Genomic DNA, 15689 nt, shown 5'->3' with positions numbered 1-15689 from the left:
CTTTAAAAAATTTTCCCTGGATTTAATGATTGTTTAATTTTTTTCTTGCGATGGTTTTCTATGTACTTATTACTAATTCAATCCCAAATTCTCCATCAATTGTCTAAATCTCTCCAAGACATTCAGCCTTATCAGGTATGACTTCAACAACATTTCCTTGAAGTCTCTCCTGGTGAGCATTTTCTGAGCTGCTCCCACCTGGGCTGGCTGCCTCTCTGCCTGCCCAACTCTCACCCGTGGCTGTCCTTACACCATCTTCCAGAGATTCCCACCATCTCTCGCACATCAGATCTCCCGTCTTCTACATCCTGTGTCAACCTTTTCCTTGATTTAAGTCCTCTTTTGGTGGAGCACAAGCCAGTAACTTCCCAAGAAAAGATATGTGGTGGCAGTTCAATGGTTTGAGACCTTGCACTCCCAAAATGTCCTTATTTAACCTGTGCAGTTTATTGTTAATTTGGATGCATACAGAATTCTAGGTTGGAAGTTATTTTCCTTTAGAATTTTGCTCCTTTGTTTCCAGAGTTGCTGCTGAGAAGCTTGAAGATATTCTGATAAATAATCCTTTGACTGTGATCTGCTTTCTTCTCAAGAGAAACTTATAAGAGGTCTTTTTCAGGGAATGATTGCCAGTGTTCTGAAAGTCACAATGCCTTGGGGGTGCAGTCTGTTTTCATCTATTGTCCTGAAAACTTAATGGTCTTTCAATCCAAAACCTGTACAGTCCAGTTCTGGAAAATCTGGTGGATAAATTTTCTCCTTCCCACCTGCCTATCCCTCTCCTCACCTTTTTCATTGTTCTCTTTGAGACTCCTATTAATCAAATATTGGTCCTCATTGATAGTCAATTAAATTTCATAAGCTTTTACTATTGTCCATCTCTTTGATCTATTTTTATGGAAGATTTCCTCCCAACCTGCTATTGAGTTTTGTTTTGTTTTAATTCCCAAAAGCTCTTTTAGGTTCTCTCAGTCTTTTTTTTTTTTTTTTTTTTTGCGGTACGTGGGCCTCTCAGGTTGCGGAGCACAGGCTCCGGACGCGCAGGCTCAGCGGCCATGGCTCACGGGCCCAGGCGCTCGGCGGCATGTGGGATCTTCCCGGACCGGGGCACGAACCCGTGTCCCCTGCATCGGCAGGCGGACTCTCAACCACTGTGCCACCAGGGAAGCCCTCTCAGTCTATCTTTTGAATGGTATCCTATTCTTGTTTTATGGTTGTAATATGTTTTCTTATTTCATTGGGATTACTAATTATTTCTTTTTAAGTTTTCTTCCCCCTGAATAGTCAGTCTTTGCTTCCTCCAAGTTGCTTAAAGTTTTGAATTATACTTTACATGTTTGAGGGTTTCCTGTGATGTCTAGTATTCCTTGGTCATCTATTACTAAAAATGGAAGGCCAAAAAACTGAATATAAGCTCTGAATATTTAAGTGAGGCTTAGTGACCATGAGTATACTCCACTGGAGTGATCAGGCTATGCTATTAAGTTGGAGAATCTCTGATGTCAGTGTTTGCAGTTGTTTTGCTTTTCTCTAGGGCTAGTCCAATTCTGCTGATAAAGATCTTCCAATCTCCTGCCTGGAGGGATAAAGCCTGGCTGCGGGCATTAATGGGAGCCACAGAAAGCAAGGTGGCTAGGGGGTCTCAACAGCTAGAATGTATATGTTCACTTGATCTACCTTTCTCTGTACAGTTCCCTTGCTTTTAACTGGGCCTGTTGTCCTCTAGTCCAGATACCTTGTATTACCTTCTTTGTATGGCACAACTGGGCCTTATATTGCTGGTAGGAGTGTAAGTTGCTACAACCATCTTGGAAAAATGTTTGGCAGCACGTGCTAAAGCTACTTAAGTGTATACCCTATTTCTTTCCCCAATACGTACACCAAATAGAAATGAGAGCTTAAGTCTTCCTAAAATGGGCACAGAAATGTCACCATAGCCTTTATTCACAATAGTCAATAAGTGGAAACAACACAAATATCTATCAACATGTAAATAAACTATGGTATATTCACATAACAAACCACAACACTGCAATGGACAAGAATAAGTTTCTGATATGTGCAACAATATGGATCTCAGAGACACCAAAGAATATAAACAGTATGGGTCCATTTATAAACAGTTCAAAGAAAGACAAAGCTAATCTATGTTTAGAGATCAAAACAATGGCTGCCCCTGGGGGTGGGAGTATTGACTGGAAAGGAACACAAGAGATCTTTCAGGGGTGATGGAAATGTTCTATAAGTTGATTTGGATGATGGTTAGACAGGTACATACATATGTAAAAATTCAGTAATCTGTATGCTTATGACTGTATACTTCACCGTTTTAAGTTACACACAACTTAAAAGAATCTTGTAAAAAATTAATTATATACACCAAGGGGGGAAAGTGGCGGGGGTGGGTGGGTGGGATGAACTGGGAGATTGCGACTGACAGGTAATCACTAATATGTATAAAACAGATAACTAATAAGAACCTGCTGTATAAAAAAAATAAAATTCAAATTAAAAAATTAACTATATAAATGTTTTGTAAATAATGAAGTTTAAAATCCCTACTAATCTATCAAGATAAACAATTATCTTCCAAAGCCTAAAATATATAGTCCCAATGATCACTAGAACTTGAGGTATTATTTTATCAGCATTTAATTATTTAAGTGGGGGGGGGTAAGTAGTAACTTAGTGATGTAACAACCACTTTAAGAAGAGTCAACACTAAAGTGCAACTTATTGGGAATTCATAACATACTTTTCATTCATATTAAATACTATTAGGACCACACTAGGTACTTACCCTTCTAACCTAACATCTGGTAAAGATCTGTTGAGTGCAATCATCTCACTTGCCATTAAATTGAACTGATTGATTTTAAACATCTCTTTCATCTTTTCTTGATCCTCTTTAGGAATGACGACTGGTTTCCCCATTTCTCCAGGACCTTCATGAGGCTTTTGTACTGGCTCTAGAACTAAGAATAAGGAGGAAACTTAACTAACATTAATTGTATAACAATTGATTCATGTTTCTGTTTAATAACATTTGAGTTTAAACTATGTCCTCAACAACCAGAGCCATTTCTGAGCCCATCCTCTCCCAGTCTGAGACACGGCCTAGGGGCCGCCTTGTCCTCCGCTTCCACGCCTCGTCCTGACTCAAGACCTCCTCACTTTGCACCACTCACCTGAATCACTTCATGGCCTTGGCACTCCCATCTCGGATATCGTTATCACATTTATCTTCCTAAAGCACAGCCTTCATTGTGTTATTCTCATGATCTCCTAGAGGCCAATCTCTTTAATAGGAAATTTAATCTAACTTCCCAAACCCACCACTTGCTGGGGTCTCCACCTCCCACCCCCGGGATCCTCATCCTCCAATCAAACAGCACCCACTACTTTCCTCCATGTGCCTCATGTCTTCTTGCCTTGATGCCTTTGCTCACACTGGCCCCTCCCTTGTCATCTCCTTCCTACCTCTACCTCTGCAATACCAAACGCACACTTGTCCTTCAAGGCCCAGCTAAAACAGCTTCTCTCCTGCAGCTTTTCTGCATCTCTCTAGAGTGACCATTTACTACTCTTGACTACTACATACATCCAGGGCTCTATGCCTCTAATCAATAGTTCTCTCTTATTATGATCGCTAAACCTGCCTATGACACCCTCCCCTAACTAGATTATGATCTCTTTTTTAGCTGGAGTTTTTTGTTCATTCATGTACCTTCTGTGGAGTTTAGCATTGTTTTACAGGCATTTTATAACCATATGCTAAATTAATATGTGAGTAAAAGTGTTATCCAAAATAAGTCAAAATGAAATCCTAGAATTGACAATAGTAGACATTATAATAAGCATTATGCAAGGTGGAGCATCAAGAAATATAATTCTTGAGAATTTCTTTATTTTGAATTTCTTTTATGCTTTGAGCTTTTTATTTGTTCAAACATTCATTGTAAACTTTTTTATTTTATTGCACTTAAGTGAGAAAATACAGCCTTCCAACAATAAATATTTAATGAGCACCTACATCATAGCAGCCACTGTGCCAGGCACTGAGGATCAGTGCAGACAAGACATTACATGTTCTCTACCCTCATGTGGCTTAAACTTCCTACCTTTTGAAAGGTATTAACATTTCCTTTGTGGGCTAGAAAAATGCTTCATTTTTAAAAATGCTAAGTGGAATGTGTTAAAATTATGTATTCCATATATGTAGATTACATATTTGAAATATATCTAGTAAATAACCTTATTAATGAAAAAAAGAAATATAATTCTAATCAGAAGTAATGTTATCTCGTAATATACAGTTGTCCCTCAGTATCCATGGGGGACTGGTTCCAAGACACCCCCCTCACCCTGCCCTGCAGATACCAAAATCCAAAGATGCACAAGTCCCTTATATAAAAAGGTGTGGTATGGTCAGGCCTCTGTATAACCCACGGATATGGAGGACTGGCTATATTAGTAAAAAGAATAATATTCCTGATCAGCAATTCCCAAATCTTGTTCCTTGCTATATGCTTTTGAGATGCTGGAAAGTGTTCCAAGAAAAATATGTTCTAGAATATATTAAATTCGAAAAAAAATTGTTAAACTTCCCATCTAAGAGGGATGGGTAGAAAATGAGGTGAGGATAAGAATGGGATGAAATATCTGTTCTGTACATTACCTGTTTATTTTTAAAGCTGAAAGTTTTATTCTCCTACAGTTTGTTTTTTAGGCATCCCCGAAAGTCTCTGGACAAAAATGAAGACATCAAGGCAGTAGACATACCAGCTCATTTCAGCCAAGCCTCATCTGCCCAAGAACAGCTCTAGTTGGTAAAGCTGACCTACAGGATGACTGTTCAGATGGGGTACAAAGCAACCTACCAATACCAGAGCTGCAGAATATTATTCACTGTCTTCAAAAACTCTGTCTAGAATATAAAATCTATTCTAGAGGACTATCAAGGAAAAAAATGGTGGGTAATAACTTTCCCCATTCTCACAATGAACTGTGATTCCAGGAAGAAAGTTAAAATATTAGGAAATAAATTATAGGAAACTCTTATAATACAATTTTTTTTTTTTTTCTTTACGCGAGCCTCTCCCGTTGTGGAGCACAGGCTCCGGACGCGCAGGCTCAGCGGCCATGGCTCACGGGCCCAGCCGCTCCGCGGCATGTGGGATCTTCCCGGACCGGGGCACGAACCCATGTCCCCTGCATCGGCAGGCGGACTCTCAACCACTGTGCCACCAGGGAAGCCCTATAATACAATTTTTAAAAACAAATCCTGGCTAATTTTTGTCAAGTGAGCTCTTTAAATATAAGAATTAAAAAATTCTCAGTGACAAAAATTTTCAATGCCAAGTGTAATAAAAACTGTAAGTACAGAAGTATAATGCCTATATAAGCTTTTAAAACTTTAAAAATCGTAAATTATAAAACTCTCAGAGTCAATTCTTACTTACCTGTCTCTGAAAATAAAGAGTAATTAACAGATTTGGGCGCTGGGACATTCAGGGGTCAGTATGAAGCAGCAGAGTTCTAGAGGTAACAGTTATTTTATCTGCATGGCACAGATAACCTGAAGAGTAGGTGGGAGACATCTAGTGGCCCTGATTATAAATATCCTTCAGTTACCTGTGCCCTATTTTAGCATAAGAAGATGCTTTAAAGAAAAGTTAAAATGGAAACATTTTCACACTACTCAGTTTTTTAATTGAATATTAAGTTATACAGAACACCATCTATAACATATTTTTGCTGGGGGCAGGGTGGGGTAGATCCTGAATCTGATCAAGCCTCTGGACTTACTTACCAATTCACAGGAAATATAGGGGACAGAGGAAATGATAAAAAAAAAAAAAACATTAAAGGGATGCAAATCCTGACTGTGGGAAACTGGAGAAAACAAAGAAAGCAATTTCTTCTTCTTCAACACAACCAAAAATGGGGGTGGGGAGGACAAAAAGAAAGAGGTATCCATGTATCTATGCCACAAGACTAGCTTTGAGTTGATAACTGTTGAAGCCAGATGATGGGTATATGGGAGATCAATTTTCTATTTTTCTCTACTTTTGTTTATGTTTGGAAATTTTCCATGAGGATTGGGGGAGCATGAAGGAGCACTCAAGGAATTATTACTGTAAGAACCAGTAAGTATAAACTTGATTGCTTACAGCCTAAGAGACTGTATGACCAGAAAGTTAAAATCCTGCCCCATCACAGTGAAGTAAAACTCTAGCCTTGAGGTCTTAAAGAATTGGGCAAAACTGCACAACATATAAAATCCTCCTGGCTGCAATATTTTACAAATTTGGTCACCTGGTACTTACTAATAATCTAAATATCTGGTATAATACCCAAATTATATACTTTAACCTACTGATACACATGAGATCTCAGAGCCGCATTTAAAATGGCCATTAATCAAAAGTTATATGACTACTGCATGACTTACAGAATTCACCACAATACTCTAATTTAGAAATTATAATATCCTGAAGAATTACGCCAACCAGTAAACTAATTTTCTTTGGCAAAGATGCCAGGATAAAATGCAACTAGCTAGTGAATATTTTTACTACTAATGCACTTGCAGTACTAAAAAGCAACTAACAAAGAAGATAGTAAGCATTAACTTTCCTTGTATTCTACTTACCACTCTTTCATGTAAATTAAAAAAGAGTTCAGTGAAACTTGTTTGAAAGCAAATGAAATGGGTTTGGATATTATCATTTCCCGAACTGAAAAACAAACTTTCATTGCCATAAAATTTTATAGGCAGATCATTTCTAAAAATCAAATCAACTTTGACAAGGGGGTGACTAAGGTGTTATTCCAAAGTATCATGTGAGAACAAACATTTTATTATACACTTTAGTTAAACTTCATTTACATGACAATGTACAGAAGTTTCATGTTTTAGAAAATTTAATTTTCGAAAAAACTACAGGTTCACTCTGAATGCCGCCAAATAAAATTCACATATACAAACCACATGACATACCTATGAATGTGTTTTAATAAATCTTACAAATTTCTAGTTTGTATTTTTCTCATGGAAGTGGAATAAGGAGGTATAAAGTTACTGATACCCATTTGGGGAAGATGGGGAAGATAAAAGGCTAAAATCATTTCTCCCAAACAATTTTCTTACCTTATTATACAACTATCTTTACTATTTTTATGCACTATATTTCACTTATTCCAAAATATTTTTTCCCATATTTTAACATCTCTGAAATTGGCATGTGGCTTACAATGATAACTGAAATGTTTTTGCTTTCTTAGTGTATATAATATGTATTCTATAAACAAAGCAAATTACCTGATTTTTTTTAACATCAAAATATTATTGCATATAAAATTCATTGATAACTCTCTGCTACCTCAACACCTGTCAGTTTCAACCCTCATTCCAATTTTATATTCAATTCATTTGTAACGTGTTCAAATAAAACTCTAAGCACACTAAAAGTCTGTAATAAAGAGTTTCTGAAAGCCTTTACTAACAATATTTTTAAGTTTTTAATCATCAGAAGTTTCTTCTATAAAATATGTTCTCAAACTTTTCCTACTGTTTGACAACTGAAATAATTCTAGCAGAAGTACATGAAAACTTGAATAATCAACATTTTAATAATCTGAAAATCAAGTACAGTGCTGGCAGAAAGGATTAATTCCTACTGGAAATTGCATCTGTAAAAATATTGAATAGTCTATGCAACATCCAAATCCATAAATTGAATGAATGAGTTAATTCTAAAAAGCAGAAGAGTTGCAAAAATATTCCCAAGACATAACCCACACTAACCGTGTTTTTTCAAAGGGAATCTAATCTAATTCTCTAGCAACAGAAGAATTTTGCTATTCTCAGATAGTCTGGGGTATAAAATACAAGAATAAAACTATGAGAGAGAATGCTCAGGAAAATAAAATAAAACAAAACAAAACCAACCCTCTGAAACACCAAAGACTGGCCTGTTGTTACCTGACGCAGGCAAGTAACAAGTAAATATAAAAATCCTAGAAAACTAAATATATCAACGATAATCTTATAAGCATTATCATAAGGATAACAAATCCATTCTGCTTAAAAATAAGACACCTTTTTGCACACAATAGTATAAAGGACAGAATTTGGTAAATTTCACCAAATTGGCACTGTAAAACAGTTCAAAGAAGTTCAGAAATGAGGTCCTCACAACACTGAGACAATTGCTCTGGAGTGTTGTATCTGCTCATTATTTTTTTGCTTTTTTGTTTTGATTTGGTTTTTCAAATGCCATAGAAAACGAATATCCTGGAGACCTTATGTGTTCTATCAAAAGAGACCTACATTCCTCTAGGTCACTGACTGTACTTGCTAATTCCACTAAGAAGGTCCACATCCTTGATGCCATCACCTATCAACCCTCTCCCAACAATTTTAGTGAAAGATCTGTTCAGTGGCACCACAATTCCTCAGCAGCCTTATGCTGAGAGCCTTAACAACCTTAGGCCTCTGATGCTACTTGAGACCTCTCGGCGCCCACTGCACTGAAACTTCACATCAGAGCAGATTTTTCAAACTTTTCTTGCTTAGCATCAATTGTCCCCCTTCCCTAAATCATTTCCTCACTCTTTCCCTTCAATGCCTTAAGGCTACATGGAACACAGTTTGAAAAAATGGATGCTCTACGGCCCCATCTGGAACCGCTGGCCTCTCCAAGTCTCTCCCTTCAGCTATTAACTCACCTCTTGGCTTACTGCTCAGTGCTTCTCTCATCCTTCCACTGCTCATGGCCTTCTCAGTCTGTCCCACTCAACACCCTGATGCCCCCAGGCCATTATAAAGCTTCTATCAATACGTCGTCTTGTCTCAACAGGGGCCCCATCTACCAGACTTAAATCCAGCTCTTCCCCAGAGCCCATTAACCTCACAACCCTCAACAACTTTCATTCTCTGTCTCCCAGGAGGTAACGACGCTCTCTCATAGCTCCACATTGTTACTTTCACACCATTTCTCCTTTACTTTGTACTTCTGTACTTTGTATAAAAGCTACTCCTTTTCCTTGATGCTCATGCTACTAGTGGTTTTCCAAAACTGTATTAACCTTAGAATCCTCTTCAAGGATAATCCTTTTCTTATGGTTGACACCACACTGTCTCATCTGCTGAGAATTGGCTCTTTCAAGTATTACTTCATTACTTTATATTTTAAACCTCTCCCTCAACATACATAAAAAATACATACACTCATAGAAAACCAACTTTGGCTCCATTCCTTTCTTTTAAACTACTGTACTATCTCTTTGTGTGGAAGCTTCCTAAAAGGATAAGCTACACATCAGTAATATCAAATCCACTGGCCCTGAAATGGCACTTGCTAGGGTCACAAGAAGCCCCCTGCTGGGAAACACATCAGAACCACTTCTTCATCTCAGGTAAAACCTCTGAACAAACATCACTCCTGGATTTCCATGACCCCACTCTCTCTGGCTTCTCCCCCTACTCTGACTTCCAGAAGCCTTATTTCCCTTTGCTGACCCTCCATGATCCTCTCCAACACTGGCCTGTCTCTTCCAACATCCACACACTGCTGGAGCCCACACTGCCGCCCACATGCTCTACCCCAGCCACCCTCTGCTGCAGAACATCCCTCCCAACACCCCAACGTTAAACGCTCCAAACGCAACTCATCCTTCTGCCTTCTCACCAAAGCCACTCCGCCTCTGGGGGCCCCACCTCGTATCAATTCATCCAAAGAGGAAGACCTAAGAGTCATCTTAGACTTTTCACTTTCCATTATTACCTACGTTCAGTGACTCCCCATGCTATGTAAACGCCACTATTTACAAACTTCTCATATATTTTATTTCCTCTCCATCTCCAGTGTCACTTTAGTGTAGGCCCCAAGAACTTCTCCAAACCTTCCCAACGGCCTCACAACCACTCCCTGCCGTCTCACTCCCTTCTAGTATTGGGTTGGCCAAAAAGTTTGTTTGGTTTTCCCATACGATGGCTCTAGTAGTGCTTATTTGTCTTTAACTTCATTTGAAACATTTTTTTTTTTTTTTTTTTTTTGGTACTCAGGCCTCTCACTGTTGTGGCCTCTCCCGTTGTGGAGCACAGGCTCCGGACGCGCAGGCTCAGCGGCCATGGCTCACAGGCCCAGCCGCTCCGTGGCACGTGGGATCTTCCCAGACCGGGGCACGAACCCGTGTCCCCTGCATCGGCAGGCGGACTCTCAACCACTGCGCCACCAGGGAAGCCCCATTTGAAACATTTTTGTTAGACTGTATTGTGACAGCTGTCATATGTCATGCATTAAAAAAAAAAACATCAAAATCTGTGAATTTTTGTGTAGCCATTTTAACATTGAAGACGGAAGAAGAAAGAAGCAACATTTTTGGCATATTATGCTTTATTATTACAAGAAAGGTAAAAATGTAACTGAAACACAAAAAAATATTTGTGCAGCGTATGGAGAAGGTGCTGTGACTGATCGAACGTGTCAAAAGGGGTCTGCGAAGTTTTGTGCTGGAGACTTTTTGCTGGACGATGCTCCAAGGTCGGGGAGACCAGTTGAAGTTGATAAGGATCAAATCGAGACATTAATTGAGAACAATCAATGTTATATCACATGGGAGACAGCCAACATACTCAAAATATCCAAATCAAGCGCTGAAATCATTTGCACCAGCTTGGTTATGTAAATCGCTTTGATGTTTGGGTTCCATGTAAATTAAGCGGAAAAAAACCTTCCTGACCGTATTTCCGCATGAGATTCTCTGCTGAAACGTAACGAAACGGTCCGTTTTTAAAACAAATTGTGACAGGCGATGAAAAGTGGATACTGTACAATAATGTGGAATGGAAGAGATCGTGGGGCAAGTGAATGAACCACCACCAATCACACCGAAGGCTGGTCTTCATCCAAAGAAGATGATGTTGTGTATATGTTGGGATTGGAAGGGAGTCCTCTATTATGAGCCCCTTCCAGAAACCAAATGATTAATTCCAACAAGTACTGCTCCCAATTAGACCAACTGAAAGCAGCACTCGACGAAAAGGGTCCAGAATTAGTCAAAAGAAAATGCATGATTTTCCATCAGGATTAACGCAAAACCACATGTTTCTCTGATGACCAGGCAAAAACTTTTACAGCTTGGCTGGGAAGTTCTGATTCACCCGCCATATTCACCAATTGCACCTTCAGATTTCCATTTATTTCGGTCTTTACAAAAGTCTCTTAATGGAAAAAATTTCAATCCCCTGGAAGACTGTAAAAGGCACCTGAAAGAGTTCTTTGCTCAAAAAGATAAAAAATTTGGGGAAGATGGAATTATGAAGTTGCCTGAAAAATGGCAGAAGGTAGTGGTACAAAACTGTGAATATGTTGTTCAATAAAGCTCTTGGTGAAAATGAAAAATGTGTCTTTTATTTTTATTTAAAAACCGAAGGAACTTCGGCTTTTAAACACCAAGCCAATACATCAGCCATGTGACCACCAAACTTCCTTCTGAAAGTCTGGATCCCATCAGGTTACTGATTTCCTTGTTTAAAATCCTTCAGTGGGACTTCCCTGGTGGTCCAGTGGTAAACAATCTGCCTTACAATGCAGGCGACAAGGGTTCAATCCCTGGTCAGGGAACTAAGATCCCACATGCTGCAAGGCAACTAAACCCGCACGCCACAACTACTGAGCTCGCGGGCCTCAACTAGAGAGCCTGCATGCCACAAACTACAGAGCCCACGCGCCTTGGAGCCTGCGCAGCACAACTGGAGAGAAGCCCGTGCGCTGCAACTAAGACCTGACACAGCCAAAAAAATCCTTCAATGTCATGCCTCACCTACAGGATTTAGTCCAAAACCCTTAGCATGTCATAAAAGGCCTCCTGTGATGTGGCCTCTGCTAACCTCCCAGCTTCGTCCCATGCTCTTTCCTCACATTCTCCTATCCATCAACTCTGTCTCTCACTTGCTTATCTTGCACATGCTTCTCTCCTTTGCTTGGAAGGTATTCCCCTCACCCATCAAACCTAACAAACACCTGTTCACCCTGATACTACAGCTTGAGCATTACACTTGCTTGCTGCACCTTCTCAGATGCCCCACGGTGTTCCTTCCTCCTGCTCTCATGCACATCTCTAGTATGCTATCTATCATATCACTATTTTACCATATTCTTTCTCTCCTGTTGGATTGGAATTCCCCAAAGGGAGGAACTCTTTTGTATTGTTGAAGTGTATGTCACTAGCACATAGCACACTGCCCAGCACATATCAGAGTTTAAAAAACATTCACTAAGTGTGTCTTCACCTACTACAGAGGACCCAGTCTTTCTTACTTTTCGTGCCTTTGCAGTTAAGACAGAACACCATGAGCTCCCACTATAAATGGTAACGAATTAAGGTGGAGTGAGGGTAAAGTTAATCTGTTCCATTTGGGACAAGAATTATGCTAGTTTCTTACTGGTGAATGGCAATACCTTTGATTTGACTTAAATGTTGACAGAGTTATAGCTCTTGTCACCCGACAAACTTACTAAACAGCAGGGCCATAAAGGAAACCAGGAAAGTCAACAAATTAATAGGCAAAAAAATTATGGGGAAGGTGAAAATTAAAAAGTCAGGGGTTAGCCTAGGTATTACTAAAGTCCAGTGTTAGCAACTGAGCCTAATTTTAGGCAGATTTCCCATGAAATAAAGAGAACTGGTTACACAATCCCATCTGTAAAAATTACAATAAGTAGGCACACCTACCAATACAAATAAATAATTTTAGATTGTAAATTTTAAGGGACCAGGTGCTTTCATTATAAAAGTGCAAGATATTTAAATGTGGCTACATATTCAAATAAAACAGTAATCATTCACAAATAATTCCTAAAAATAGAATTACTGTTTAGCCAGATATTCTATAACTAATCACAGAGAGTTCAGAGCGCAGAATAGCTGAATTACTGATTCACAATGCAAAGTCATTTTCATTTTGTTTAAAAAAAAAAATAAAAGGCAGCATTTGTTTCTTTGGTTTAAACACAGAGAGTCTGAAACTGAATTTTTCAGGTGTCCTCTGTCAAAAATGTCAGTCTTCCAAACTAGGTCCTTCATATTTGTGTCTCCTTCCTTTTCCATGTCAGATATGCAGTGTTCTCACTGCAGCCCAGACTTTATAGCCTGATCTTTTCATAAGCTCTCCCTAAAAGTGCTAACTGGAGCTATCTACAGCATTAACAAAACAAACTCACCAGACCACACCTACCTAAAATGACTTCTTCCCTTAGGACTGAGACGGGAAGGCTGGAGGGCTCTCTCTCATACTTGATAATGCAATTTTAACGCTGCACTCAGCATTATGACACTAGACTAATCTCCTGTACAATTTTGGTAGTTCCAGCTATGAGATTCCCTACAGTATTTGGTAATATAACTTCCAGAAAATTAACTACATTTAACATTGAACACACAAATTGAATTTAGCAATTCTATACAGGATACTTCAATACTTTTAACTGTTAGAAGAACCTACTGGAGAACTGATGGAAATATGATCATCATATATAGGAAGCCAGGGATTACTATTAATCTAAAAATGTTAAAATTTTATAGTTTCCAAATTAGTTAGTACAAACAAGTGACATATATATCAAAACAGGTCCACTATTATAAAATGTCACTCACCATCCCCAGCAGGAAGTCCTCTCTCTTTTTTTTCATCACATTTGTTGCATTCACTGAAGTAAAGCAGCAGGAACATATCCAAGAGTACCCAAATCAAGGAGGTGGCTAGGACCACCTTGCAATATGCAAATTTTCTCATGGCACTTTAAGTCAAATGCAAAATTTTAAAATATATATATATATAAATATACAAAGATCATGAAAATTATTCCAATCCAGTTTCATCAGAAATCACGTTCATAACCTATAGAAAGAAAAAGAAAAACGATTAACTTAAAAATTCAGAACCCAAAAAAGAAACAATGGATTAATTCAATATGAATATGAAATTTTACTATGAAGAATAAGTTTTAAAATCAGACTTGAAAGAATACTTGTAAAATATATAAAAATAGTAACAAGAACATGCAAATAACTCCTACAAATCAATATACACAATCCAATAGAAAAATGGGTAAAGGACTAAACAAGCACTTTGCAGAAAGGAAATCTGAATAGCCAATAAACAAGTGAAAAGATGCTCGATTCATTACAATGAGGAAAATTCAAATTAAAACAGTGAGCTACTATCTTATATCCATCAAACACATGGGGCTTAACTGCCTTCTATTCAAATGCTGTATTAAACACTAAAGCAAAAGCTAAGCCATTAACTGCCACAGGAGTTTAAGAAACCAGTAATTCCCAGTCCATTTTAACCACTCACATTCAGTTCCCAGGGTCCAAGGATTTATATGAGTTCTCCTAGTAGCTTTTCTAGAGCAGTTTAATTGGAATGATTCTTATCCCTCTGTCCCAACTGAATCCCATTCTAAAAATGCTAGTCACCAGCCGTTCAAAAACAAGACTCATGGAAAGTATAACAGAAAAGAAAAGGGTATCGCAAGATCTGAGCCCTAGTCCTGGCTCTGACAGTAATTTTACAGACTTCCCTGATGTTTAGTTTCTATCCACCCCCCCCACCCCCAAATATCATGAGAAAATGACTGGAGGAACTGTCCTTTGGGATAGCTAGACCAGAAACACTTCTGACACATACGGCACTCATCTGGGGGAGCTCTGGAGCAGCCCGAGGGACCTCAGAGAGGTAAGGAGCCATCCCACCGAGCCGCTGACACCGAGGCTCAAAGGTCTGTGTCACTGCTGTTCAGGAGATAGATGAGCCAAGTGCATTCAGGGGAGTGGATGGAGGAAAACACACACTTGGCACAGGTGAAAGCCAATGAGCAGAAGCTCTGAAGGGCTGGGCTGATGGGCAGCATAGCAGCTTCTTACAAGGGCAGTTTTATGTAGCATGTTCCATGGTGGGCAGTAGAGATGTCTCTACCTAAACAATTCAGGGCAGGCCAGAGAGTTTATTTATGAAAAAGATACAATAGTTCTTTCCCACTTCACAAGGTGGCTAAACAGCAACCTGAAAAGCACCCCAAAATACCAAGTAATACTTATAAATGTAAAGTATTATTTCTGTTCATCTCTCTGGGGACTTTGATCTCTTGCCTATTGGCCTCCTTTCATCAAACCAACACTTCCTGACTGCACAGTGAGAACAGGGATGCTACTGTCATATTCTTACCTCAAAATCATACTTACTCAATACCTGTCACATGCAGTGAGCAACAACTGACATCTGTGGTGACTAGGGTGAGGGGAAGAGCAAAAGCATTATAATGCACAGTGTCATGGACCAACAGTTCTCTCCAGAGAAGCGAGATACATATATGTATATATTTCAAGCCACTTTACATGAAAGGCTGCCTCTTTTGGTCACTGGCAAAGCAAGCAGTCTAACTGCCAGTGCAACAGCTGGGATTCAAATGTAGTTTGGTGTTGTCTAAAATCTGCTGATCGTTAATTTTTTCAATGCTTACAGCCCAGAACACTTAAATGTAAATCTTTATAACTCTGTACTCATTCCTATTTAATTTTTCCAAGGCAGCACAATTAGATTCTAAAAGTGAAGATGAAATGCAGTGGGTGGGTGTGTACTTGGGGGAGCGGTACAGAGAAAGCAGGAGGTGTAG

The 15689-nt window shown here is 38.9% G+C and overlaps 1 protein-coding gene across 3 annotated transcripts in view; it reads right to left on the bottom strand.

Annotated features, from left to right (window-relative positions):
• The window catches only part of GALNT1 (polypeptide N-acetylgalactosaminyltransferase 1), a 127651-nt gene that overhangs the window by 56167 nt on the left and 55795 nt on the right, over positions 1-15689 (bottom strand). For all 3 annotated transcript variants that reach the window (XM_089895073.1, XM_022586980.2, XM_089895074.1), the window contains 2 exons: positions 13666-13909; positions 2801-2975 (listed from right to left, as the gene is read on the bottom strand). In XM_089895073.1, the coding sequence (XP_089751199.1) occupies positions 2801-2975; positions 13666-13804 (314 nt within the window). In that variant the 5' untranslated portion in view covers positions 13805-13909. The remainder of the gene's footprint in view (positions 1-2800; positions 2976-13665; positions 13910-15689) is intronic.

The sequence above is a fragment of the Delphinapterus leucas genome, chromosome 14 (assembly GCF_059928025.1).
Source record: "Delphinapterus leucas isolate spDelLeu-1000000601 "Yukka" chromosome 14, BTC_Dleu_Yukka2, whole genome shotgun sequence".
NCBI classification, from domain to species: Eukaryota; Metazoa; Chordata; class Mammalia; order Artiodactyla; family Monodontidae; genus Delphinapterus; species Delphinapterus leucas.
Note: the sequence above shows the minus strand (reverse complement) of the source record. Positions and strands in the feature narration are given on the sequence as shown.